Source organism: Pundamilia nyererei, unplaced genomic scaffold (assembly GCF_000239375.1).
Source record: "Pundamilia nyererei isolate P.nyererei 1_Seehausen unplaced genomic scaffold, PunNye1.0 scaffold00050, whole genome shotgun sequence".
NCBI classification, from domain to species: Eukaryota; Metazoa; Chordata; class Actinopteri; order Cichliformes; family Cichlidae; genus Pundamilia; species Pundamilia nyererei.
In genome coordinates, this window is record NW_005187451.1 from 3,081,819 (window position 1) to 3,109,768 (window position 27,950).

At 42.3% G+C, this 27,950-nt stretch overlaps 4 protein-coding genes across 4 annotated transcripts in view; 3 read left to right on the forward strand and 1 right to left on the reverse strand.

Annotated features, from left to right (window-relative positions):
* The window catches only part of tmbim4 (transmembrane BAX inhibitor motif containing 4), a 10,359-nt gene extending 7,871 nt beyond the window's left edge, over window positions 1-2,488 (reverse strand). The window contains exons 1-2 of the mRNA XM_005733210.2: window positions 2,269-2,488; window positions 2,021-2,129 (exon numbers count right to left, since the gene is read on the reverse strand). Coding sequence (XP_005733267.1) covers window positions 2,021-2,129; window positions 2,269-2,485 — 326 coding nt within the window. The 5' untranslated portion in view covers window positions 2,486-2,488. The remainder of the gene's footprint in view (window positions 1-2,020; window positions 2,130-2,268) is intronic.
* Window positions 2,489-8,477: 5,989 nt separating this feature from the next.
* b2m (beta-2-microglobulin) lies at window positions 8,478-10,604 on the forward strand. The gene is made up of 3 exons (XM_005733211.1): window positions 8,478-8,628; window positions 9,704-9,979; window positions 10,150-10,604. Exons 1-3 carry the CDS (start codon window positions 8,565-8,567, stop codon window positions 10,161-10,163), a joined length of 354 nt encoding a protein of 117 aa, XP_005733268.1. The 5' UTR covers window positions 8,478-8,564; the 3' UTR covers window positions 10,164-10,604.
* Window positions 10,605-13,749: 3,145 nt separating this feature from the next.
* Window positions 13,750-16,434, forward strand: LOC102194743 (beta-2-microglobulin-like). Its single transcript, XM_005733212.2, has 4 exons — window positions 13,750-14,021; window positions 14,399-14,671; window positions 15,248-15,284; window positions 15,513-16,434. The coding sequence occupies exons 1-3, from the start codon at window positions 13,952-13,954 to the stop codon at window positions 15,259-15,261; spliced, it is 357 nt and encodes a 118-aa protein (XP_005733269.1). The 5' UTR covers window positions 13,750-13,951; the 3' UTR covers window positions 15,262-15,284; window positions 15,513-16,434.
* Window positions 16,435-19,426: 2,992 nt separating this feature from the next.
* Window positions 19,427-27,915, forward strand: hspa14 (heat shock protein 14). Its single transcript, XM_005733214.2, has 13 exons — window positions 19,427-19,555; window positions 21,307-21,387; window positions 22,397-22,479; window positions 23,002-23,050; window positions 23,636-23,741; window positions 24,565-24,658; window positions 24,736-24,840; window positions 25,600-25,761; window positions 25,904-26,059; window positions 26,327-26,429; window positions 26,523-26,738; window positions 26,924-27,088; window positions 27,796-27,915. The coding sequence occupies exons 1-13, from the start codon at window positions 19,499-19,501 to the stop codon at window positions 27,880-27,882; spliced, it is 1,464 nt and encodes a 487-aa protein (XP_005733271.1). The 5' UTR covers window positions 19,427-19,498; the 3' UTR covers window positions 27,883-27,915.
* Window positions 27,916-27,950: the final 35 nt, after the last annotated feature.

Genomic DNA, 27,950 nt, shown 5'->3' on the forward strand with positions numbered 1-27,950 from the left:
TTTAAATCATCATCAGAAAAATTCCTCTGAGCTCCCTGAAGGACACCCCAAAGCTGCCTCTTTGGACACTGGCCACCTTTAACCTCACACTGTTTCACTTTTCTATCCAAACATCCTGAACTGCATTTGGCAGTTTGGGACCACTGCCATGAAAAATCAGTCGCCAATCAGAAGATTTCCAGATGGCGCTGCACGATGGCTCAAACTCTGAAAGTTCATTTCTATGTTCAGAAAACTACATGACATGAATTTTTGACAGGATGAAATTGAGCCCCAAACCACGACAGAACTGGTGATTTAATAATCTGACGTACTGGCCAATCAGGACACAAAGCAAACACGTTTCTCTAACATTTGTTATCAGCAGTTATTTGAGGCTTTGCTAATATGACAACGTAGCTTAACACTAATCTTGTCTACTTGTTAAATAGTCACCAGTCGTGAGTTAGTCCTTCATGCTCTTCCTGACTCTGCTGAGATCCTAGCTGCTATGTTTATGCTGCTTCCAACAGGGACAGCCACACTGATGAACACGCTAAACACATGTTTTATTCACACATACTGATCGATGCAATGGGGGCAACTCAGGGAACAAACCATGACACTTTCAGTGGTAGACAACCAACTCCAACCCCTGAGCTACGGCCTCCTTTTCCCTGGACTTAAAATGAATGGGGGGGGAATCAACACTCGTGCCTCATCCACAAGATTTACAGAAAACTTGACCTCTGACCTTGAAACTGTCACAGGTCAGAGTTGTAGTAAACACAATATGGGATGAATTTCTATTTCTACGTCCCTCCTTCTCCAATGATCACATTCACAAACCTGCGTGTTCAGGTCCAGTTAAAACGTATCAGTATGTGACACTAACGTCGGGACTGAATGGCTACATTTACAATAACTGATGACTGTTTTTCCTTCTTTATCACTGCAATAGAACTTATTTATTTCAACGCTTTTGTAACATTCTCCAGATTAAAAGTGAAATAATAGAAAATATTCTGTTAATTAAATAGCATTAATATTCGAAAATAGAATAGCCAATAAAACCTGAAGGTTGTCAGGCTGGACACTTCATTATTTTTAATATTAATAAACATGTACACCATCATAACATCTTGTTCACAGCAGCATAAAATCCTTTGATCAAAGCAGAGTTTAGAATGCTGACACACTCGATATACTCGCTTTTCTTCACTGCAGCCCTCACACACTCCTTACACGACATCACACACTCCTTTAAAGAATTACAGACTGAATGGCTACATTCAGTCTCACTCGTTCGCTCGCACACTTATCAGTTTCAGGTCAAACTGTGCAATCAAAGTAGTTATCCTGTGCTTTTCAATGACATTAGGGTCATTATGGTAATCCCAGGCAGGGGCCACATCCAAACCTCGTGGCGCTTTTGTGGATCTATACCTGTACCGGGCTGTAATCACAGCAGATGAAGACTGGTGAATCACACCATCTTTTGTTTATGTTTATTTCATTGATGTACTGTAAGAAGTATTCGTTTTTTGTGTTTAAAGACTAACCATAAGGCTGTGCACCTAAAAGAGCTGTGAGAGATTGTACAAATGTGTAACGTTGCTGTCTATACATTTGCAGCAGTAAAGACGAACTCACAAAGCTACACTGCTTTTGATTCATCTTCCAAGTGTGCAGCATAATGATAAAGCAAATCTAATATTTGCAAGAATACGATGACACTATGATACAACAATATCAACTCTCTCTGTCTCTTTGAAACTGCACAACACTGAGATAGGAGATTTTCTCACGTATTTGTTGGCATCACTAAATATTACACATATTGAGGAGGCGGATTTAACCATTACTGCAAACTCTTGCGTAAACATGGATGATGTAATGAAAGCAGACGAGGAGCTTCCGCAGGAGATAATGTAACTTTAGATTCTCGTGAGAGGAGACGGAGTACTCTCTTTGTCTCCTGTCCTTAGAAAAATGAAACAGACAGCAGCACCTGGTTATATATGAAGCAGCTCATTCTCACCTTGCGATAACAAACTCCTTGATGGTCTGAGAGAACATGAAGAGAGCAGAGGTGGCTGTGGTCAAGATGATCTGCAAGCTCAGGAGGGTGTACACCTTCCTTAGAAAGCCTAATGAACCAAGAAACAGCGTTACAGTAGCTCAAAACCCATCGGAAGCTAACGAAACCAATAATAACTGTGTAGAGGAAAACCGTGAACACGGCCAATGATATCAGTGTTAGCTAGATAGCACGGGTCTGTTACTCACCCATACGGATCTGAACACTGGCCGTAGCAACATTAGTGCCGTAGTTAAAATCGTCTTCGATAGAAGACCGCGGGTATTTTTCACTGCTCATCTTGTTAAACCAGCGTTTTCTTGAGGTGTTCTTGTTTCTCAAGCTACGTAGTTGTTTTACGGAAGAGCAGAGTCCTTTTCTTCTTCTAGATTTTATCGGCTGTTGGCAAACAACTGAATGGTGCATTACCGCCACCAACCGGTGTGGAGTGTGAACTGCAACGTGGCTCAAAAAAACCCTCAAATCCTCCCAAAGTATTTACCCTCTTTTCAAGGTTCAAGGTTCAAGGTTCTTTATTTGTCACATGCATAGTTATACAAGTATAACACACAGTGAAATGTAACCTGACACGCTCCTCGACATGTGCAAAAAAAATTGGGGGGGGGTGTAGAGGAAGAACATTATATATATATATACATATAGTATATAGTATATACATTGTGCATGTGCAGTAGTAGCAGCAAGCAGGTGAATTCTGTACATTAATATGAATAGACATCTGACTATTTTACAGGATAGACAATATAAACATATTTAAAATTAAAGGAATTGAAATGTACATTGTGCCTTGGTTTAGTGTCTGGAAGAGTCCTGACTCAGTCAGTTATAGATGATGTGAGAGGGCGGGTGTGTGTGTTTAGGGCACGGATGGCTTGGGGATAGAAGCTCCTCTTGAGTCTCTCTGTCCTTGCCAGGATGATGCAGAACCTTCTACCAGATTGCAGAAGTTGGAACAGTTTGTTGCCAGGATGGGACGGGTCCTTCAGTATCTGCGCTGCTCTAGTCCGGCATCTCCTGGTGTAGGTGTCCTGAAGCGGGGGGAGAGCAATCCTGCAGCAGCGTTCTGCTGTACGGATCACTCTCTGAAGAGCTTTTTGGTCCTTCACACAGCTGTTCCCAAACCTGAATGTGGGCAGCCCATGTCAGGTCTGAGGAGATGTGGACACCAAGATACTTGACGGACTGCACCCTCTTCACTGGAGCTCCATTGATGATAATGGGCTTGTAGTCTCTGTGCTGACTCCTTCTGAAGTCCACCACCAGCTCCTTGGTCTTGCTGACATTCAGCTGGAGGCCACCTCTTTTAAAACTGAAATTAAGACCTGATAACTTTCACTTCTTGAGTCCATTTGCAGTAAATTAATCTATGAAAATGAAAAGATCTAGTTTCATTTTTATGTTTCTGAGGTTTTGGGTCAGTTGTCTACTCTCCACCTGATACTTGCGACAGTGTAATATAACATGTTCCATAGTCTAAGGAGCTTGGAAAGAAAAGCATCTGGACTTCTTTAAGTTGCTTGAAGACGTTTCACCTCTCATCCGAGAAGCTTCTTCAGTTCTAGGGTGAAATGGTGAGAGGTGAAACGTCTTCTCTAAATAATCTCAAATGATTCCTTGAACAGGACAATGAGTTCACTGTACTTAAATGACAACGATGGCCACCAGATCACAATCCAATGGTGCGCCTTTGGGATGTAGTTGAATGGAGGAGTTGAATGAATGGCAGACAAATATTTAGCAACTATAGTTATATGTGATGCTATCACATCAATAAGGAGCAAAACTCCAGAATGTTTGTCTTGATGCATGCTCGATCATCCAGGTAAGGAAATCCTAGAAAGTTTATTGTGTCCATCTGGACGTTTTCAGTGGGAGAAACCTTTCTTCATCATCAGGTGACGTCTTCAGTCTCAGCTGACTGCTGCTATAAACAGTGACTGAAACCAGCACCACTGAATGAACAATATGCTGAGAGGTCAGTTCCTTCATCATTAATGATCAATGCTCATGCAAACTGCCATGACCATTGATCAACAGCCACTGATCAAAGATAATTGATTAATGACAATTGATCAATGGGGAATGGCTGCAATCACAGCATTGTAAGATGGTGACAGATGTACCCTTAGGCCCCTCCTCCATTCAGAGATGGTCTTTCCCTTTTCACGTAAATGGCCTCCTTGACTCCGCCCTCAAACCAGCGTTCCTCCCTGTCCAGGATGTTACATCCTCATCATTGAAAGAGTGTCCACTGGCCTGTAGGTGTAGACAGACTGCAGAGTCCTGCGGGGGACCTGATCCACAGGATGGACCAATTTTTGCCACAGTGTGTTTTGGGGTTAAAAGCCACAGAGACGCAGTGTTTAGAGAAAATGCGTCTCAGCTGTTTCAATACTCCGGACACATACAGGATCACGAAGGGTTCCCCTTAGGCAGCAGTCGTCCTTCTTCTCTCCTGGATCAGCTGGGGATTTTTTAGGCGCCTTTCCAGGTTTGACAAATGTCCAGCTGGGGTAAACACATCAACTCAGGGCTTCTTTGATATGATGTTCTTCTGCTTCCCTAGCAACTGTATCTATGGGAATGGTGTTGTAGCATCCTGATGACACCTTGACGAAATGAAATCTTAAATACTGAAATGTATGCTTTGGTTTGTGGTACACGTGGAGTTTAAAATGTTCCCCATTACTGACGAAACTCTCACATTCTAAGAAGCCTAGCCTATCATTATTCACATAGTTGGGTTATTCAACATAATCCCTGGTTCTTTGATAACAGAGTGAGGTGTTTCACTATGGGTATCGCCTTGGCGTGACTGTAGAATATATATAAATATAATGGAAGTGCTGGATATACAGTCCGGCCCAAGTCTTCTGTCAGAAAGACTGCAGCAGTCCAGGAGTTTGGTTAACTGTCTTTAATTAAGCTCCACAGAAGAATTGATTCTTCTGAAGAACATCAGAGCTTGCCAGGCTTAATCCAAATGCAGTGCAGCCATACGTGAACTCATTGTTGTAGAAGATACAGTTTATGTTACTATAAGCATGGTTTTCTGGAAACAGAAACAGGCAATTCTGTAATTAGTCGAGTCAATGACAACTAAGAAACAATCACAACACATCTACGCAACACAGCAATATTTTACCATGTCCACAAGGGGTCACTGTAGACCATAAGTTGGCTAAATAGCACATCTGACAAGTTGCTAGTAGTAAGGCAAGAACATGGCTAACAACAGTTAAACTAAACAATTAACGATTGAAAAATCCTTTAACCGCTGGATGTAATCATCACCGGAGATTCTGACCACTGCTACTAACTCTTTACTAAATAATTAAATAATTCTACCAACGTGGTATCACCATACTGAGGCACAACGTCAACATTCACAAACAGCTAGAGCCATTATCATACCAGTTAACCTGTCAAAGGGAATAACACTTACAGGTTCATTAACACACATGTAATCACACAAAACCGCGTTACAACTGTTGCTGCTTTAGTCTCTCCCTCTGCTGAGCACATGACCACTGATGCGCTTATTCCTTTTGGGTGCGCTTGATTCATGCCTCTAGACATCCTGAGGCCAAGACAGAGCAGGAAAGTTGACCAGTGACCAACTGCAGAAGCTCCAATGACACCACAGGTATGTCCTAATTCCTAGGCTGCATCCTTCGGAGGCTGCATTTGAAGTCACATCCAGGCGACAAAGGCTGCTGAATGTGGCCAACAATTGCGTCCTCCTTCTCCCCAGATTTAAAGGATGGGTCGGGTGTGTCCTTCGTGGCCCACCATATCCCAGAACTCATAGCGCGGCCCAGCCAAGTCCAGTTTCCAAAATGGCGGCAGCTACTTAGTTTTAATATTACTCTTATTACTCTTTCTGGATCACAAAATAAACTTTTAAGATGTTTTCATGTAGCTGTGTCAACTTCAAATATCTGCTCGGTTTATCAAGACATCACATATTTGCAAAAGTGCTCCGTCGTTTTCTGAGACGTCTGCGACCCACCAGCTCGATAGCTGACCGAGGTCGAGGCTCACTAGAGCCCGGCGAGAACAGCGAACTCCATCGTTTTCAGACCCTGCGGTGACACTGTGTCATTTGTCTTTCCTCCATGAACTAGAGGAGATGCAGACTGACAGAGTGCTCCTGGTGTACTGTAAAATTCTGGAGACTGAACCTTGAACTTGGATTGGTTTGGTCATCCCAACACTTTCTTGCTGTTTGGGGGAGAAGAGACGGGGGACACAGAGTGTTGCTCATGACAAAAGACTGAACCTTTCTTTTTCCTTTCACCGAGGTGTGATGGCTTGTTCTTTGCAGCAACTGCTGTCTTGGATTTTCTATCTTGAGCTGGTGGGCAGACACAGTAGGCCGGTGCTGAGAGTAGTCCTGTCATGGTTCTGGGTCATTTTGACCCAGCATTTTAATAATAATAATGGATTGCATTTATATAGCGCTTTTCGAGACCCTCAAAGCGCTGTACAATTCCACTATTCATTCACTCTCACATTCACACACTGGTGGAGGCAGCTACAGTTGCAGCCACAGCTGCCCTGGGGCAGACTGACAGAAGCCAGGCTGCCATATCGCACCATCGGCCCCTCTGACCATCACCAGTAGGCAGTAGGGTAAAGTGTCTTGCCCAACAACACAACGACCAGGACAGAGAGCCCGGGGATCGAACCGGCAACCTTCCGATTACAAGATGAACTGCCAACTCTTGAGTTCTTAGGTTTTTGTTTATTTTTACATTATGGATTGTTTTCTGATCCTCTTGTGCTTTGTTGATTATTATTAGGATTCTATGTTTCTGTTTATTGGTGTTTAGAGATTAGTTCTTTGGTTGTGTCTCATGTTTAGTGTAGGTTCAGTTCTGTGTCTAGTCTGCGTCTTTGTGTAATGGTTTCTTGTTTCCTGTTTTATTGTGAAAGTCCGTGTCTCATGTGAGTGTATTCAGTTTTGCCTCCCTTGTCTCGTCAGTTACTTCCAGCTGTGTGTAATCTCCCCGTGTTCTTCTGTGTGTATTTAAGTCGTGTCTTCTTATCTGTCTGGTCGTGCTTCAGCTGTCATAGGCCGCTGTTCACCCTCCTTCATGCTCAGTAGTTTCGGTTTCCCAGTTCAGGTTATCTTTAGTCTGTTCGCTGTTTTCAGCTTGTGTTTTGTCTTACAATAAACCTCCTTCGCACCTCCACGAGTGCCTGCAATTGCACCCTCCTTTATTTTTCCCCACGGCATACTAATGTTAAAAAGAAACTGTCAAAAAACACATTTTTTATTTGTTACCACAGATGTATAATCTGCTGCACAAACTGTTTTAAGAAGGCCAATCTGATGGAGGCAATCCAGGACAGCTGGGAGATGACCTCATATGCTCCACCCCGGACATGAAAGGAGAAAACAACAACTAACCAGCGCTAGTCTGTCACAACACTGAAGTCATGAAAATGAAACTAAACTTAAAGATTTTTCACACAATAAAAACTAAAATAGGCGACAGGAAATTAACTGAAACCAAACCGAGCGCAAACAGAAAACTAATAGTGAGAACAGTTTGATTAAAACACGAAATTATGGATTTATTCATTATTTTGTTTCTCTTGTAATATCAAATCTGGTGATCATGGCTTGTATCCGGTAGATTTTCCTCAGAGTCCCCCTGTTTGTGTGTTAATGAAGGAGATGCATTATTTGTCTTTTGAAAGTATGAATAAATGTAGACGCTAGCACAAAATATACCAAATCATAAAGAAATAAGACTTACTGATTATGGTAAATGGCCTGGTTGTTATATAGCTCTTTTCTGCTCAACATGAACAGTCAGAGTCCTTTAATACAACATGTATCACTTCATACGAGCACCTTTTTCCTATGATTAAATGCTTTCTATCTAACATTCACACACTGATGGATCGGAGACCAGCCTGGGTTAGCAGCCAGGGATCAAACCACCAACCTTCTGATTAGGTAACCTGCTCTACTTTCTGCACTACAATCACCCAAAATTATGTTGAGCTGTCCAAAATGTGCCTGAACAAGTCATATACAAATTTAAAGGAATTAAAACCAAACCAGAATAAAACTGAGGGGGAAAAGTTAAGAAAACAAAAAATAAGTGAATAAAGACAAGAAAAAGAAAACAGAATCTGAAACGAAGGAACTATAAATACTTTAGCATAAGATCATTATTATTATTAACAACAATAATTACAGAATATCATAAATAATAGTTCTATGGAGATTAAAACTTCAGGTAGTTTCCAGGGAGGTTCCACATGTGCCTGTCATGAGTGAGCGAAACCTCTTTACTAGGATTCTACCTGGTAACAGCATGAGAGAAATGAATGATTGGCCCGTGTGGCTGTGGGCTGTCTTACAGCGCTCGCATATCCTCACGCGCTCCACTTTTTTACTTTATTCCAGCTTCGCGAGCGCGAGACGAACAGCTCTCAGCAGGATCTGCGACTACAAAGAGAAAACATGAAGGCCGTCCTGTGTTTGGCTGTTATCGCAGCTGTTTACTGCGCAGTGGAGGCGAAATACTGTAAGTACTTTTTTCAAAAAGTCTCCCTGAAATACTGAAGGTTGAGTCCTGTCATTTTACTGAACTTATAAAAGTCTGAACTTCAAGTCAAACGGTTTCTATCCTTTGTGGCTACGTGTAAATCTTAATCAGTTAGTCAGTTAATGGTTAGTCTGTAAGTTTTACGTCATATTTTTATACGTTTTTCAACAAAGACAAAACAAAGCCGTCAGGGAGGGGTTCATAAGGTGCTTTGATTTGAGGAAAACAAAGCTGCGTTTATCGACTCTAAACAGTTTCAGTCCAGAGACGATTCGTTTTGACTGGACAATAAATATATAAGGAGAAAACCGTCCATGGTGTTTTTAACAGAGTGGAATTCCCCCCAGCTTTTTGGATTTGGTTTCGATTTCTTGTAAATACATAGAGCGCCCTCAGCTGGCTGCAGGATATTTTAATACAAGGATTTCTCTTCTTACTATTTCTGTCCTTTCATTGCAAAAGTAATTACTTGGTTGTATTTGCTGATATTGTTGAGGACAATCCACTGTGAAAGCATCAGTATGTGAGCACGTCCCATTTTATCAGGGGTAAATAAATTTGTCGTGTTGGGGATAAAAATACATTTACAGGTAACATATGGGCCACAAAACAAAAACAGGAAAGTCATTCAAACACCAATTCAGTTCTGTTTTCAGCAAGCGAGTCTTTTCATATTTATAGTCTAAGCCAGTGGTCCCCAACCCCGGCCCGCGGACCGGTACCGGCCGCAAGAGTTGAGGTTCGTGTGTGAAATTCATGGTTTTCAAGGTTTTTATCGTTTTTTGTGTTAACTCGGTTTCCCTGGGTCTTTTCATTGTGTTATGAATAAACCTTCTTTTTTGGTTCCGCTACTGGTTTTATTTTGTCGTATTTATCACCTCAAAGGCTGGTCCGTGAAAGTATTGTCAGATATAAACCGGTCCATGGCGCAAAAAAGGTTGGGGACCGCTGGTCTAAAATCATCATAACGAAATTGGCCTCAGACAGGCTGGACCACTTATGAATACTGATCCCTTATTAAGGATATTACTTTCTCTTTCATTCTTGCCTTTAGCTCCACCAAAGACTCAGGTTTACAGCCGTAATCCTGGAAAGTATGGAGAGGAAAATGTCTTGATCTGCCACGTGAGTGATTTCCACCCCCCTGACATCACCATCACACTGCTGAAGGATGGGGCAGAAATTCCTGATGCCAAGCAGACTGACCTGGTCTTCAACCAGGACTGGCACTTCCATCTGACCAAGCACGTCGCTTTTACACCAAAGGAAGGAGAAAACTACGCCTGCAAAGTCACTCATGGGACACATGAACCAAAAACCTTTGGTTGGGGTGAGTTAAGATAGCCAAAACTATATACAGTCATAAGCATTATGTAGTAACCTCAAATAAAAAAAAATACAAAAGAAAATTAAACATGTTTAATAAATGAATCAGCGGTGAATGAAATAGTCTTTCTGTGCTTTTATGAAATGAATAACCTTAATATTTTCTCTTTACAGAGTCAAACATGTAAACACCAATGGGGACCAAAGAGTGTCACATCTGATCCACACAGCTGCTGATCGGTCATGTTGTCCCCGCTACCCAACATCTGTCCTTCCTGTACAATCAGAGTCCGCCGTGTAGCGTCAGATTTGTTTCTTCTCATCAGAATAATTATCAGTAACATATTAGGTAACAGTAATTTCTCAATATTATTTTGGTATGATGTAGAGATTATAAAAATTTAGGGTGTCACTTTTTGCTGGTTTGCCTTTGACTAAGTGGATTTGCTCAGCTGTAATCACAAAAGCCTCGTTTGTTTCACCCTGTTGTAATATTTTTCCATATGTGAGGGGTTCTTTGGCCATTATGCAATAAACTGTTTTATACCTAAATGAGTTTCTCAAATGATAGAATAATGGGTTATATGTATGTGTGTATACATGTAAAATAATAAAAATTCTTGAAAATTTCTGGTGTTTTTATTATTATTTTTTTTATAAAAACCCTAAAATGTATCATTTTATACAGAAATATTGATTCATTTCTTTATGTTGTGAAAACAAATGTGCTGTGTGTTCATCAGGCATAGGTCTCCACGAGTTTGAGAGTCCTGCAAAGTGTCTCTTGACAGACAATCATGAAAACGATCATTTGCGCGAGGCTTTGTAGTCCTGTAAAGACTAAACAAACATCTCATATCCTCCAGCTTCACTGTGTTTATGCTATGCTAACATAGCTGTGTAGCTAGCAATCACGTAGCACATCATTATATAGCAGCTAGCCCAACTTCAGTAACCCTACAAACATCTGCTGTTTAGTTTTCTGTCTTCATTTATGTTGGAAGTGATAGCAGAGCTGTACGTTTGAATGCTTCAGAAACCTCTCAGTCAGAACATGCTACATCATGTTTAGGTGGAAGCTAGCGAGCTAACTTCCTGCTAACTTCTAACTAAATGTAATAAATCCTGTTTTCATGGATGCCTGGATGTTAAACGTAATTGATACACCTGGTAAAGCAGCAACGCTGATCATTTTATTAAAGATGAAAGAATTTAGACAGTTTGTAACTCTCAGTGATGCCGCAGTGTTCGTTTGACTTTGGGACCTGCAGAAGATTTGTATGTTATCATAAAAAGCTAGTTTAGGTATTTGGACTATATGAAAATATAGTCCAAATAGTTTTTAAAGTTTTAAAAACTGAGCTTTAAATTATAAGCGGTAATAAAAATTGAGAAAAGCCGACAGTGATCCCTGACTGTTTTTATGGGCTTGTTGAGATTAAATAGAACAAGATACAAAGAATTAAAATACATTAAAAACACAACAGACTTAATAAATGTAAAAAAACAAAACAAAGAATTACCAGTTGTTCGGGTTTTTTTTACCTTAGTTTTGGGGCGACCTTTGCTCAGGGAAGCGTATCTGTAACCGGAAGGTTGCCGGTTCGATCCCCCTGCTCTCTCTGTCCTGGTCGTTGTGTCCTTGGGCAAGACACTTCACCCTACCGCCTACTGGTGTTGGCCAGAGAGGCCGATGGCGTGATATGGCAGCCTCGCCTCTGTCAGTCTGCCCCAGGGCAGCTGTGGCTACAACGTGTGTGAATGTGAGAGTGAATGAATAGTGGCATTGTAAAGCACTTTGGGTGCCTTGAAAAGCGCTATATAAATGCAATCCATTATTATTATTATTATTAAATGGAGAGTACGTTGGGCCCGGAAGCAGGATTCATCATGTCATCACTTAAAGAGCAGATAAACTTTTTATAAATTAAATTAAACAAATGTAACAAGTACAAAAAATATGGCAACAATTGCAAAGCCTTTTCCAACCCTTCACACAGACACTGCTATCAGGAAAGCTCGCCAGCGACTCTACTTCCTGAGGAGGCTGAGGAAGCTTGGCATGAACGCCAACATCACCTCAAATTTCTACAGGTGTGCGATCGAGAGCTTGCTGACGAGCTGCATTACAGTTTGGTACGGAAGCTGCTCTGCCAGCAGCCGGCAATCACTACAGAGGGTGGTGAAGGCAGCAGAGCACATCACTGGCACGAGGCTTCCTGCCATTCAGGACATTTATCTCCAGCGATGCCTCCGCAGAGCACACAGCATCACCAAGGACCACAGCCACCCAGCACATCAGCTCTTCTCCTTGTTTCCATCTGGCAGACGTTACAGGAGTCTGTCATCAAGCCATTCGACACTTCAACCACAACACCTAAACACACACAACACAGATGCACTCAGAATCGGTCCTACAGTTTCATAGGTACATTTTACACTCTGCACTGGTCACTTCACTCTTATTAGTATTTAAACAAATAAAAACCTTACTCCATGCAATACTAAGTGCCACTCAAAATTTGCCACTGCCATGTGCAATATTTCATTTGCCCCCCCAGCCCACAATTGGGTTGATATTATTTTCATTATCTGTAATTAAATTAAATAAATAAATAATAACTAATTAAATAAATAAATGAATTAAAATACATCAAATAAAATATAATTCTAACCTAGGGGTTTTCTAAAAGCTTCAGTGCAGAGCCACAGCTTGTTTTTGTCCATAAACTTCACTGTTCACTGTGAGAAGTGAAAAAGGACGGCTTTGTTGTCAGAGATCGACATTTATGAATGAAGAATTTACCCATAATAATGATCACAGTTAAGACATTTTCAAGTTTCTTTTTTTCTTAAAGATCCAAAAATACTTTTTTTGAAAATTCACGTAAGTTTGGAATCTTTGGGAAAAGCCAGTAGTGTACATCGTCCCACGGGGCTTTACAGTGTATACACTGGTAAAATAAATGTTTTGTCATTCAGTATTCCCATCACAGAAAGAACAAGAGTTATTATCAACACCAAAACGATGTGTGGGAAATTCTTTGGAAAGGTAAACACCTGAGAGGATTTTCTAAGGTCTGACAAAGCAGCAATTCCGGGCTGTTGTGCCAAAAAGTGATTGCTCGTATTTAAACTGCTATAAGTAACTTGTTGGGCTATAATATAAGTGAAACATAAGTCAAATGCTTCCCTCATGGATGACACAAAGTCACACTGAGCCACAAACAACATTCGTGTAACAAGCTAGAAGGCGCAATCAGTTTTTGGCAGTGACTTTTATAGAACCTTTATTTATGCAGTTAAAAAATCTCATTAACATTGAAAATGTCTTTTGTAAGAGTAAGTTGGCCAAGAGGACAGAAGAAATGGCAGCAAATATTACAATAGTTCAGTAAAAATATTTTAAGTGGGGATAAAGGACCGGATTGGTTATAATGTAAGTACAACAACACAGCAAAGATACTTGAAAAACGGATAATTTTTTAATTCTATATAAAACCTCTTTGTAAACGCTGTTCACCGAAGTCTGTTTACCAACATACGTAAAGATATTACACATAAAAAAATACACGGAAACATTTGTTTTTGGCACAACACCGGCAGCCATCTCAAACATGGCGGCTTATTTGCTCAAACGACAGTGAACAACAACATGTCGGAGTAAATTCCGCCTAGCAACATGACGTTTGGAGTTTCCTATTGGTAGAATTATAGGCACGTGTCGTCTTGTCACGAGTTTGTGCTGCTTGTGTTTTTTATAAACGGCGCGCCATAACATGGTTTTGGTGGGCGGGGTTACAGACCCCCTTTTTGTTAGTTAGCATTAGCACTGCCTGGACGTCCCGGTGTCTGTTAGCTAACACTCCCGATGTGAACGGTTTCACTTTCGGTGTGGATTGTGACGCACTGTTGTCTTCTCTCTGTCGAGCGAATCTCCAACAGCGATATATCGAGTCGGTCTGTGTGTGAAACAATGAAGACGTTTGTGTGTCTCGCCGTCGTCCTTCTGCTGGGACTCACAGGTCTTTCGGCAGTCAAGAACAGTAAGTGATCTCCGGTAACTGAACATGTTTGTTTCCGAAATGGCCCGATGTTATCAGGCGGAAGGCGCTCGGGCCCAGTGAAAGCAAAACGGCTTTAAAGGTAGTAAAGTGGAATCTCTGGGAAATGGCAAACAGTAACATACTTACAGTACTTACAGTATTAAACGACTGATAACTTGTACTTAAAGGCGCTGCAACGTTTTACGAGTACTACGAGTACTTCCTTGTTTGGCTGTTGTGCGTGACACACTGTGACGCAGATAATTGCCGTGTTTATATTTAATAAGTTGGTGGAATCTAAATGAATATTTATCATCTGGATTAAATTATTGTCTTTATTTCATCTGTAAGTGAGTGACTGTTTTTGTGTTTGCCAGTTTCACCCAAGGTTCAGGTGTACACCCGCTCCCCCGGACACTACGGGACCGCCAACACCCTCATCTGCCATGTCAGTGGATTCCATCCTCCTGAAATCACCATCGAGCTGCTCAGGAATGACAAAGAGATGCCAGGCTCTCAGCAGACCGACCTGGCCTTTGAAGAGAACTGGCACTACCACATGACCAAGCATGTGCCTTTCACCCCAACCAAGGAGGATGTGTTCACCTGCAGAGTAACTCATGGGGGGAAAAAGAGCACATATATTTGGGGTATGAGTGTTTTTCACTGTGTCTGTGTGTACGTGTTGTTTCACAGGTCACAGTACGTGAAGTTAGAAAATATTTTGCTAAATTTTCTTAGTTCTGTATTTTAGTTTTGTACACACATATCATCTGTTTTTATATATTTATTTCTTATTTCAGATCATGTATTTTATTACATTGACTAACATTGTTTACAATAAACAAAACTATGGAATAAAAACGGTTCAGAAACAGAACAATTACAGAACATAGAACATTGTGCAAGTTCTTAATACTCCATTCATCACTCATTCATATTAAAAGCATCATGAAAAGAAACACGTAGTCATTCAAACGCTCATTAACAAACAAGCCAATAAGAACAAATTTGTAGTCTCAGATGTTGTCCTCTTGTAAAAACACATTTTATATTTTCAGAGACGCTGAAATGTTTTTACAAATGCATCATGTTCATCACTCAACACTTGCCTGCTTTAAAGACCTTATTGAAGTTTTACGTTGAAATTGTTGCTGTTTGTAACAGGCGGGGAGAACCGGCCAGATCACAGCTAGCATAAACATGTTTTAAATGTCTCGTTTCAGAAGCAGATATGTAAGTTCTACACGTGTCCAGCTCCAGGTATGTATGTGCTCATCAGTGTTCATACTTCAATATAATGACATTACATTGTTGTGGTGGAGGAGTGTGTCTCAGCTGCAGAGCTGTGTCTGACAGCAGGGAAGCTACAGTCAAATCATAGCAGTGTGTTTGCAACCGTGCCAGCCACCCTCCCCTGAATCCGCTGCAGCTGACCCACAAAGCACTGAGTGATAGATAATGTTTGTATTATGTTTGTGGTCCCCACAGGTCTGCTCAGCAGGATGGAGAAGATTGGAATATTTCTGGAATCTTGAAAATGTCTAAAGTAATGGATTTGATTATGCAGCCGTTTGAGCTTCACAAAATGAAAACACTGCACTTCCACGGGCGCAGACAGCAGCCATCCTTCAGCTTCATTTGTTTCTGTGACACACAGCGCCACAGCAGCGTGCGTTAAACCACTCAATTTTGCGTCTGCTGTCAAAAGTGAACACGAAGTATCAACATCGACAGCAGGCGTCATGTTTGAAACAGGCCCAGCTTACTCCAGTCACGTAGCTGAAATGTTCCCTGAGGCCAAACCAAATGTATTTTCTGTGCCTTATTCTCTTAAAACAGCTGGAAGACAGAACAACCCATAACTACACTTTGCCTTTAGCACATCCAGAACATGTGAAGCACCTGATTTGAAGTTATCTCGAATGATGAGTTTTGGCATCTGCTGTGAAAGGTCTGGATGTGTGTTTCCTACTAGCTGTAGGAAACACACATCCAGGTGGTGTCCGTGGGTGCGGTCGTCCGTGGAAACGTGCAGAAGTTTTGAGGATTTGATTAGTTATGGATTTCTCTTCAGATAAATATTCCTGTAGGAATCTTGTGGTGATCTGAGTATCGACTTTGTGGTGGTGGTGGTGAAACTGAAGTGTTTGCATTGCTCTGATTTTTAAGGTAAATCTATACAGACTAAAGACTTTCATATTGATGTTGTAATAAGGTAATCAATGTAAATATGTATCCAATTTGAAAATGTTTATTTTACTAAAACATGCTTTGTGTTGAAATGACTCCAAACGTGACCGTTTGCTTGGTTTGTTTGTAACATTACAAGTTTATGAAGTTAACCAGACGGTTCCTGTTTGTTCTGGCATATTTTATGCAAAATAAAACTATATTGGTTTAATTCACATTGGAAGTCCAGCTGTGCACAGCGAGTTATTATAATAGTGATGTTAAACTGTGTCATGTGACCTGGCGTAGAAGAAGTCCTCCTCTCGCCGCCTCCACGTCACAGCTAAGAGAGGTTTAAGGTCCTAATATCCAACCTCATAATCTGCTAATATTTATTCGTAAGCAAAGATGAATCAAAATATAAGTTTGTTCACTGTATAAATGAGAAATCAGTGAGTGAGAAAATGGGGTGACGGTGATTCCACGTACTGTTAACAGGTGGAGCTGGTGGGTTCATGCATGGCTGCTCATTTTTCTTAATGGTTTAGCAGGGAAGGCAGCTGGATGAGTTCGGACTGAGCGAGTCCCCTCACCTGCATCGACTACACTCTGCATGCTTGCTGGGTCACACTCATAGTCAGGACTTTTTAACATCAGAGAGCCAAGTCCGACTTCCTGTGTGGGGTTGTGGCCCTGCAGGTGATACATTGTGTATGTTTGAAGCTTGAATTCTTCCGTACATGAGAAAGGTCGTTGTTTCTCACCACTAAACGGTTTGTATTTAATTCTCAATTCACTGGAGAATCCAGGAGAATTCCAAGAAGTGCATGAAAGTCTGATGCTTCGGTGTATTCACGGATCATTTAGTATATTTGGGGTAACGTATGTTTTCACGCTTTATTGACTTTTTGGTGTAAAAAGGGGACCGTGTAACATCTCCACAGAGGAATCTGGAAATGACACGTTTGGATCTAAATTCAGACAAATTCACCAAAACAATCGAGGTGCATTAAACTTTTTGATAGGCACCAAAGTTCTTTATATGATTTAACTACAAGAATAGAAACAGCTGTTCTTACTGACGGGCCTCGTGTTTCCACCCACCCCACTGCCTCCACCAAAAGCAGCAGAGCACTGTGCATCTCCTCTCCACCTGTGACCTCATGATCCACCTGCAGGTAGGCGGAGTCTGGACTCTTCAGTAAACATGACGTTGCTCCATGTGTTCAGGTTGCAGGACAGATGGACACCAGCACATCAGTGTGAGGGGACTGCAGGGTCTGGCCTGAGCTACAGAAAACTCCAAACAATCAATAACATAATAAGCTGTTTGCCACTGGCAGAGAATATTTTATATATAAAGTTTATAATAATATAATACAGGGATTATTATAAAGTTTTTACTGGGCACAACCTGCATACTCAGCTCTGCCAACCACAAATATAGCTCTTTATTTCTGAATGATTGGTGCCACGAGGTTTGCTGCCAGTCAGCGTTATTATAACAAAGAGCTGACCAAACAAAAATATCCTTACTTATTGTGTAAGGTTACATATATATACAATTAAATTACTGTGTCTAAATGATATTAAATCTAATTTATGAGTGTGAAGCGTCGTAGCAGAGCCCTGCGTGGGATTATTTCCTGCTGCATTTGCTGCACAAACCCACAGCAGGACTCTGCTTCATAGTTTTAGTGAACGGTGTTACTGCAGTAATGAATGCCCGAGGTTTTAAAAGCGCTCTGATGTGATTTATTGTATGTTTACTGTTACTTCTATCAACTTAATATAAACTGTTAGCTATCACACAGCAGCAGCTCTTATTCCAGCGAATTTCTAATTTCCCCAATAACAAAAACATACTGTGTAGTATGGCAGAGCTGCAGTAACAGATGTAATTGTAGGATGGGAATCAGAAATGTTCAGACATTTTTATGTTTACTTTTACTTCCTGATTATCAGGTAATTTAAGGTTTTTTAAGTTGTTCAGCGATCATTTAATAAGTGTTTAATAAGGAGTCTGAAGTACAATAAGGACAATCAATGTAGCTGATAATCAGACACCACTTCCTTTGGTGGCTCTTTGTCCTGGACCATCCAGCCAGGCTTCACACTCTTCTCCCAGGAAGCTAAAATGCTTCTCAGCTCCACAACTTTCAGTGTTTTAAGCCCATCATTACACAGATGCTTCCGAAGAGGCACTACAGACTGGACACAGCCTTTTTTAAAGCTGTACTACATGTACACGAGTATTTGTCCCAAGCTATTTGATCGAGCTATTTTAAGCTCTGTAAAAGAAATCCAAAAAGTTCTAAAAATTCGAGACTGAGGTTCAGTTCAATGCACACATCTAAGTGCTGGGCTCATATTACATAAACGTAAGTATGTAGTCCCATTACTTATAGGCAATCATCATAGCTTGTAATTACCATTTCCTCTCGTCTGTGTTTCCTGATTCAGCTACAGTCCGTTCATGACGTCGCAGAGACTGTCCACAGTCTGTCAGTCTCTCTTTTGGGTGCAAATTTGGATGAAATTGGGACGATGTTCTCAGTTAAACTACTGGTGCTGATAGTCTAGAACTTGAAGTGTTCACATAATCTGTCCACATCGTCTCATATCTTTACCTCAGCAGCCGCTGTTCAGCTGTAAACAACAGGTGATATTCATGACCTCGGTCAGTAGGGCCCAGTTTATAAAGTCATTCCTCAGGACATGCAGACTGATGTCACTGTTGCTCAGTCAAGCACGACACATAACCTTATAAATAGGATGACAGAGAGGTTTATTTACTTTGTACATAAATGCTTTGTATTATCTTAACAACAGTGTCCTTTTTTAACAGACATAATTCTTTATGCATCAGGCTCCGCCCCCAGCTACCTTCACAGCGTAATGACTGAGTCACTACCAGACATTGACACACGTACTTAGTTATAGTCTGAAATATGTTTACAAATACCGGTAATAAAAGAATTAGTGCAAAAGGAGAATCAAAGCGTGTCAGCGTGTACATTTGATTTGTTTCAGTTTCACGGACATCAAACGGAAACGGTCGTTTGTCGCCGTTTCTTCAAAGATATGACTGGTTAGTTGGCAACTACAATCATACAGCCACAAAGATACCTGCAAAACAAATCATGAATACAAACAATAATATTAGGATAAAAAAAATAAACATCAATACTTCAGAAAAAATACATGCTTTTGTTTTGAACTACTCCAAGAAGAAATTCTTCCGGTTCAAAGGTGAGGAGAACCGGATCCATGTTTGTCGGTCTTTTGGGCTGAGGGCTGGCAGCATGTCGGCGATTGGGGTTCATTTCGGTTATACATCCGCGTGTGTGGCGATATTTAAGGTGAGTATCGCTTCATGAAACCTCGCGTGTCGTCTTTGATGTGAACATTTACATGTCCTGAAGGATGGCGGTGCTCGATAAGCTGCTGGCAGAGTGGATATAAGTCAATGAATTGTTTCAGTTAGTTCAGTGGGTAAAATAAGGAGAGAGGATTGCATCCAGATTCTTCATCTCAGATTAATAACTAAGCATTTTAAACTGGGACACAGTTTGGTGCTCCGATAGGACATCGATGCCAAACACACTATTGTACTTGGACAACATCCACCTCTGACACCACCTTTAGAGTCCAGCTCCACCCCAACATGATTTAGAGATGACCTTTTAAACTCCTGGATGGCCTTCCCGAAGCCCCGCCCCCAGCCTTATAGTGTGGACTGCAGGGTCCAAGTGATTTAAGTGAACTTCCAAGAAAAAGGGTCAAATATGCTTGCTAAGGAAACATGAACTAAATATTAGTGGAGTTTATAATGTTCATATTTCAGCTTTTGTGTACATAAAGTCACACAGCTGCGTCAGTGGATGGAGAGGCTGTCCTCTGAGCCCCTGAATGACTGACCTCCATCGCTCAGGGAGAGCCCCTCCACACTCAGACACAACCAACGTTTCGCCGCTTGTATCTGCAATCTAACTATTTTCTTTTTTAAAGAAGCAGAAATAATAGTGTGAACAAAAAGATGAGATGAACAGATTCATGGCATTTCTCAACAACGATGCGCCATCTGGTGGCAGCATAACATTTAGGACACAACATTGGGGTATCAATAAATGGAAAAGAATTAAATTACATGACGAGTACTTCTGGACTAGTGACATCACTGCTGACGGCGAGTAATCGCGTACATCCCTGGTTGAAACTGTCACAGCTGCAAACATCATATTAAACTTTAGAAAGATTAACAATGCAGCGTCACTCAAGTTCACATGTGTGTAAAGGCAGACGAGTGAATACTGTGCAGTGTAAATCAGACTTGTGCTCCCAGCCTTTGCTTTTTAAAGTCATTAAAGATTACTTTGTCCACGATTCAGACTAAAGGCGCTGACAGGCTGACGCTTGGCCTGCATGCTTGTTACTGTAAAAACTACCCAACTACCCTTTTTTATACAACAGCCTTAACTTGTTACAAAGGAACACAGAAACTGCACCCAGGCCACTGCAGCCTTTCAGCATGTTGGGTCTTAAATCCAAGCAAGTTTTAGAAGTTTCACATTTTAGGAAACTTGAAAGCAAAAAAATGAAAACGTTGGAGTCTTCCAGGCTTTTTGCAGCTGCGTCATTGCTGCCTTCCTGTAATGGCACATGTAGACGATACAAACTAAGTACCACAAACCTTAATTGCATATTACTTTGAGGAGGCTGAACAGCCTCTTGTCTCCTTTCATCTCACGATTACACAAAACCTTTCGTGACTCTGATTATTAAGGCTCAGTTCACATTTGTGCTGCATGTTAATTTGAGGTTTTTCAAGTAATTCAACAGTAAACCAGTTTAGGACAGTGATGTCTTTCCACTCCAGTCAAACAACAGTCTTATGGCATGTAGTCAAGGTTCCTTGGGCCAAGCTGAACTCCTTAAGGAGCCCTACAGGGTCTTCTCTGCTTTTTCACAAAGATCTGCAGCTTGGATTCATACATGAAATATATGTGGATAAGTGAGCCTGGAAATCAGCTGCTGATGCATCTGAATATCCAAGAGTTTTGAGCAAAGTATATATTTAAGTGTTTCTGAATGTATGCTGTGTGTTGTTTAGGATGGACGGGCTGATGTGGTGGCTAACGATGCAGGAGACAGAGTAACTCCAACTGTGGTGGGCTACAGAGACACTGAACAGGTACGACTTGGGCTTCACTTCTTGGGTTTGTGCCTGACCCATGCACTCAGTCTTTCCTGTTAGCACTAAGCATCATATTGGCTTTGCACAATGTCTGTATAGAAGAAATGTTGATGACCAATCAATGAAACATATTGCTAAAATATTTGCAGTGTTAAAAGTAACTGAGAAGTTCCTCTGTTATCACAGGTCACATGTTTCTGTGGTCATGGTCTTGTCATATCACCTTATAGTGTCTAGCATAGATCTGTCTAGCATAGATCTGTCTAGCATAGATCTGTCTGCTGTTTGGTCTGAGGAGCTTAGAAACAAAAGCATCTGGACTTCAAGTTGCTTGAAGACGTTTCACCTTTGCGTCTGTCCTTCTTATCCTCCCTCGCTGGTGTCTGATCTTCTTTTCTCTGCCTCTTTGCTGATTTTATAAAAGCCCAATTAGGATAACCGCTCCCTCAAATGTTCCCTCTAAGCCTGAAGGGAAAAAGAAGGAACACACATGTAAAGGAAGCACTCAAAACATGCGGCTATCCTAATTGGGCCCACTCACATCCTGGGCCATCTGACCTCAGGAAATCACATGATAGGGTGGGGCCAGGTTTCACAATGAGCTCACCCGAAACCCTGGCTGATTGTGACCCACACCCTTTACACACCTTGGCTCATGTGATTAGAGGATCGTCAGGAGGTCCTTTTGTCCCTCTGTGGGGGGAAACTCCCACTGAGTTTAAATCTGGGACTCTCCACCATCTGACCCTCGGATGAGAGGTGAAACGTCTTCAAGCAACTTAAAGAAGTCCAGACGCTTTTGTTTCCAAGCTCCTCAGACTACGATGACCTGGATGACTGAGAACCTTCACAGACACGTCTGCTGTTTGCTTTTTGGGTTTTGGAACTTGGAGAAGATGATTTTTTGCATTGAGGTGCAGAATTATTCTTACATTACTGACGGCTGCTTCCTGCACCTGTGAGATATCTACTGCAGCAGCCTTTTAACCTCTGACCTCTTCTACAGATTGTAGGTATAGCAGCAAAACAGGGACGGGTCCGCAATGCTGCCAGCACAGTCATCAAAGTGAAACAAGTGCTCGGGAGAAGGTGACACAGCTGACGATGTTTTGTTTGCAAATGTGAAACCTACATCATATTATTGTAATTATTAATAACTCAAAGAAAAAAAAGCAAGATTATGCAGCTCTAACATAGAAAATAATGATGATGATGATGATGCTTGTTCAGATTGATTGTATCACCACACGTGGACATCAGTCTGGTTTCTCCTCTGGGAAAAACAGTAAACACTGTGGCAGGAACATGGAGGCTCCTGTACTCGCTGCTACATCCAGTCAGACACCTGAGACAGACCATCAGCTGTTACATATGAGAGGATGGCTTTGATCCATGTAGCAGTTACTCAGTGAGCTCCAGTAGAAAGGAAACGATGTTTTTGAGACAGAAATGACAAAAGTTACATTTCTGACAACATTTGTACTCATGCTGTGATAGTTGTAGCCTGAGTGAGGAAGGAACGAGTGTTGTTATTATTTATTATCCTCGACATCCTGTGGACAGCAGCTCATAACTGTGTGTGTGTTTGTTTGTTTCTCTCTGATTGAAAAGCTTTGATGACCCAGAGACACAAAGGCACAGAACGGAGACCAAATGTCAGGTAGGTTTCACCAACAACCCTCTGAAAGAGCCTGCAGACCAAACGCCAGGAGATCCACACAGTTTGGATCCTGGTTTTACAGATGGCAGGAGGCGGTGCTGAGCCAGCTCGTCTCATTTTCTGTGCTCACAATTTTAAAACGTTGCCTCAGGTCTTGTTTGATTTAAAGCTGATGATCCATTAATGTTAAACAGCCCTGTGTCACACTTCTCCCTCCTGACTACATCCTTAGATCACAGCTCCATTTACTGACTCGTATTGACAGGATCCCTCTGATGTTGGATTCAGTAGATAAGGAGTGAATTGTTCTGCAGGGATTTACAGATAACTGCAGTTTGTTTTCTTATTTACATTTTACACATAATCCTAACTACACACTGGCATTACTTACACTGAGAAGCATTATAGCATTATATTATCATTATTAGTCTTTTAGAAGCTGCCTTAGCGCCACACATGCTGAGATTTAAACTTCCTGAAAATGCCAGTTTATGGTCTGTGAGAGAGTTTCTCTAGAACGATCTGTGATGACGGCACAAAAACACAGTTTGGTTTTTGGAGTCTGAGGATGTTTTGTGTGTTTAGGTTGTCAGCAGAGAAAACAAACCTTTTTATGAGATCACATCAGGACAGCAGCCAAAGTATGTTGCTCCAGAAGATGTCGCAAAGCTCATCTTCCAGAAAATGAAAGGTAAATCTGTTAGTGTGAAAATGTTGGTCATTATTTCCAAGGAGCCAAAGTTGCTGGTAGATTTATTATTTTTCATGTGGTCTTCAGTGATGGTCCTCCAAGCTTTCTGCAGCCTCGAGGGCCAGTGTCCTGCAGGTTTCAGAGCTCACCCTGGCTCAGCACACCTGATTAGTTCATTACCAGGCCTCTGGAGAACTTCAGGATATGTTGAGGAGGTCATTTAGCCATTTAGATCAGCTGTGTTGGATCAAGGACATCTAAAACCTGCAGGACACCGGCCCTGGAGGCTTGGGGTTCCCCACCCCTGCTGTTGGCAAAGTCTTACTCAACAAGTTCCTGTTATCGCACAACACCGCCCCGAGGCGACAAAAAACGCTTCATATAAGCTTCATACAAACACGTTTTTGTTTTTACAGTTTATATATTTTGACATATTATTTCTGGGGCAACATTGTCAGCTTCTCACAGCGTGTGGTCCTGATAATGTGTCAGAAATTTCCCACCATCAAATCGTCCTCATTGGACACCTGATACTTTTGAAAACTCTAATCGACTGACATCAGTTAAGTTTGCATGTCCTGGACGTGTTAAAGTGTGAGAGCATCTGTCCAACAGCTGAACCGCGTCATGCAACAGAACCATGCACGGCTATTACACAGTGACTGAAAGTGGACTGAGCAGTGCTGTAATAATGTCCTGGTGTTTGTCATGTGGGCTTGTTTCACTTCAGAAGGATGAGATTTTGTAATGTCCTGATACGTAAAGCCTCAGAAATGAATTGTGGGTAAAGTAATCACCCGACTGATTATGGCCGTTTCCACAGAAACGGCTCAGTCGGCTCTGGGAGGCTCAGATGTAAGCGACGCTGTCATTACTGTTCCCTCAGAGTTTGCACATGCTCAGAAGCGTGCTCTTAGGTAGGTGCATCTTTTTTATGTCACTTTGAAAATATGCATCTGTTTCAGTTTTTAATCGTCACCTCTGTTTCCTTCAGGAACGCGGCTGAAGCTGCAGGGTTCAATGTCCTGAGGCTAATCCACGAGCCTGCTGCTGCTTTGCTGGCCTATGACATCGGACAGGAGTCGCCGTCAGGGAAGAGGTGTGTTTTAGGAAAGGAACACCTCAGATTTCATTATGGTCACTGGTTTCAAACTGACGTGGTCGGCGTGTACCCGAGCCTACATGAACTCTCCTGAATCTAAGGAGGATGGGACTGCCGTTACTTCTACCACCTGATCCAACTGGTAGAATCAGCCTAACATTAGTTTGGGCTCCTCACAGCTTGGGGTCCTTTGTAAGCCGTGTTGGCGAGCAGGGATCGACGCTCCTGCTGATCCGACTTACGCCCCAGATGTGAATGTTGTTTGGAAAAAACTTTACCCAACAACATGTTTAAAAAGCTGGAGCATCTAAAATCCTTGTGGGAGTTCTGCTCGACCTCTTCCACTGATACCTGCTCGACTCCACTCGAGTCGGTATCAGTACCACGATGTCCAGGGGTCGTTATAGCAACCCAGTCCAAAGTCCAGTGATGTCATTTGTATGCAAACACAACAAACAGCGGAGGACACGTTAGGCGTGGTCTCATGAAGGAGACGCTTTCATTACTCAGTGACGCCACTGACTAGCCAATCGGTGGTAGGCTGTCTGCTGATGTCACATTTTCAGCTGGGCTCTGATTGCTGGGAACCCCGAAACGAAAAAACTACCGGGTACTACGGCCAAGTGGAAACCCCCCAGAACCCCACCCACAGCCAACAGAAGTAGTGCGTGCGTCAGCTACCAGCAGACAGAGCAGTCACCGTTTGAATGAATTTTCCATCTTCTTGTCCTTTAGCGATGCGTCCTGTCTCCACAGTCACGTCCTCGTCTACAAGCTCGGTGGGACGTCCCTGAGCGTGACAGTGCTGCAGGTCAACGGAGGAATGTTCCTGTGTCGCAGCGCTCACACTGACCACAGCATCGGAGGAGAGGCTTTCACTCAGGCCTTAGCGCAGCACCTCGCCTCAGAATTCAAACGGTACCAACCGAACATCAGAGTCTGAACGATTTACTGAGAAGGACCAAAGCAACAGACGAACATCTTAAAGATGTTTCTGTATGTTTGAGTCCGTGTAGCTGTCCTCACTCTGTGTGTGTGCGTGTGTGTGTGTGTTGTACAGCACGTTTAAGCACGATGTGAGCTCTAATCCTCGGGCTATGTTGAAGCTGATGAATGGTGCAGAGATGGCTAAGCACTCCCTGTCCTCGCTGGGTTCGGCCAACTGCTTCGTTGACTCCCTTCATGATGGTATCGACTTCGAGTGCAGCGTCTCGAGGTGAGCTGTTGTGTCGACGCACAGATTGTAAGAATCTGAATATTATCGTTAGCTGAGCCTGAGCTGAAGCTGGACGTGGAACGAAACATTTGAGATAAACGTTTGAAAGCATAAAGCTAACGAATAAAAACTAAATGAAATCAATTGAGCAGCAGAATTAAGGGAAAAGTCGTTTGTTAAATGACTTTTCCAAACACACATTATCAGGATTCTGATAACTGAGATGTTTTGTCCTTCGTGACGACCTCTGTGCGTTATTTCTTTCAGAGCTCGATTTGAGCTGCTCTGCTCTTCACTCTTCAACAAAAGCATCCAGCCAATCAAAGCCGTCCTCGAGGAGGCGGGTCTTACACCTCACAACATTAGCAAGGTACGGCGTGCAGGTCTTTACTGATGCACGAGTGATGGCATAGCTGTGTGTTAAATAGAAAAGCCGCTCCTCGATCGCTGCCATGTGTTGCAGGTGGTTCTTTGCGGCGGCTCGGCCAGAATTCCTCGTCTGCAGCAGATGATCCGTGAAATGTTTCCGGATGTGGAGCTTCTCAACGCGGCACCTCCTGACGAGGTCATCGCTGTGGGCGCAGCCCTGGAGGCGGGCCTGCTGGTCGGCAGAGATGGCCTTACCCCAGAAGAAGACTCTGTCACAGTGGATGTGTCTTCCATTGACGTACTAGTAAAAGTACTCAGACCTCAGATAAACATCTTATGTTGCACATGGTCTTTGTTGCATGCACATGAACGTAAATGTTTCAGCTCTGCAGAGCTAGTCTTTGTACACTACTTATGTATTTGTACATAATATCATTCGTTAAGACTGTAATCGATTTCTAACGGCTTCTGTCTGACCTTTGTGGTGTGTTGGAGGAGATGGATGAGTCTGGAGCTGAGATGTTCACGGTTCTCCTTCCTGTGGGCACACCCCTCCCCGCCCACAGACATCACATCCTCAGGGGGGACGGAAAACTGTCCTCGCTGTGTTTGGAGATTTACCAGCGATTCATCACAGAGCAGCCGGAGAAGCTGTCCAAGGTAAGCACAAACAGACTTCCTGCTTCCTGTCTGCCTGCTGGTGCAAGTCACAGTTTACGAACTGCTTTAGAAAAACGTCACAACAAGCTGGGAACCATGTTGGCTAAAAGTCCGGTGACGTCACAAACACAACAGTGCAGGACATGAAGGTGAAAGCATGCTTGTTAAGCATCTGCACCTTGTTGCCGAGCTGGACAGAGACGTCCTGCAGCAGTTTCTGAGGTTCATCTGAACATGTTTCTCCTCTGATGATATGAGAGAGAGAGAAACTAAAGTCTAAGCAGAGACTTCGTCCTCTCCGTGGCCTCGTGCTCCTCTCAGCACTGATGGTGAAGTGTCTCCTAGAACAGATACCCCGTGTTGTCACTTACCTGGACAAGACCAGGTGCACTATGGGAAGCAAGCCAGAGTTGATGATTTGGCCAATGTTCTCCTGGGAAATCTTGGGTCCATGTGGATGTTACTTTGGCACATAGTACCTCAGCATTCTCTCAGACCACATACACCCTTTCAGGGAAATGTTTTCTCTGAGGTGTTCCTCAGTTTTAGGCTTGGCCTCTAAATTCCTCAGATCGCCTCGGGGGAGAGGTCTGGTTTCTCTGCTTAAGCTGCTGCCCCTGTGATCCAGGATGGATAAGCCAGAGAAAATCATCATTATTATTAGAATCACTGTCAGGTTCCTGCTTATGTTTGTGTCTGTGCCACAGATTGTTTTTAGAGACCTGCAGCCCACAGAGGAGAGTCACAGCATTGACACTGTGGTGACCATGAAAAGGTATTTCCTTCCTGGGTAACATCAAGAGTCACGTGATGATGGTGATGTTGTTGCAAACATGTATATGTTTCTTCTTTATGTTGCAGC

What these genes read in the sequence shown, in the direction of transcription:
- b2m (XM_005733211.1), top strand. Translation starts at nt 8,565, where the DNA reads ATGAAGGCCGTCCTGTGTTTGGCTGTTATCGCAGCTGTTTACTGCGCA. An exon ending in CGCAGTGGAGGCGAAATACT is followed by an intron (nt 8,629 to 9,703) that starts GTAAGTACTTTT and finishes TCTTGCCTTTAG; the next exon opens with CTCCACCAAAGACTCAGGTT.
- LOC102194743 (XM_005733212.2), top strand. Translation starts at nt 13,952, where the DNA reads ATGAAGACGTTTGTGTGTCTCGCCGTCGTCCTTCTGCTGGGACTCACA. An exon ending in TCTTTCGGCAGTCAAGAACA is followed by an intron (nt 14,022 to 14,398) that starts GTAAGTGATCTC and finishes TGTGTTTGCCAG; the next exon opens with TTTCACCCAAGGTTCAGGTG.
- hspa14 (XM_005733214.2), top strand. Translation starts at nt 19,499, where the DNA reads ATGTCGGCGATTGGGGTTCATTTCGGTTATACATCCGCGTGTGTGGCG. An exon ending in AAACAAGTGCTCGGGAGAAG is followed by an intron (nt 22,480 to 23,001) that starts GTGACACAGCTG and finishes CTGATTGAAAAG; the next exon opens with CTTTGATGACCCAGAGACAC. An exon ending in CATCTTCCAGAAAATGAAAG is followed by an intron (nt 23,742 to 24,564) that starts GTAAATCTGTTA and finishes CCGTTTCCACAG; the next exon opens with AAACGGCTCAGTCGGCTCTG.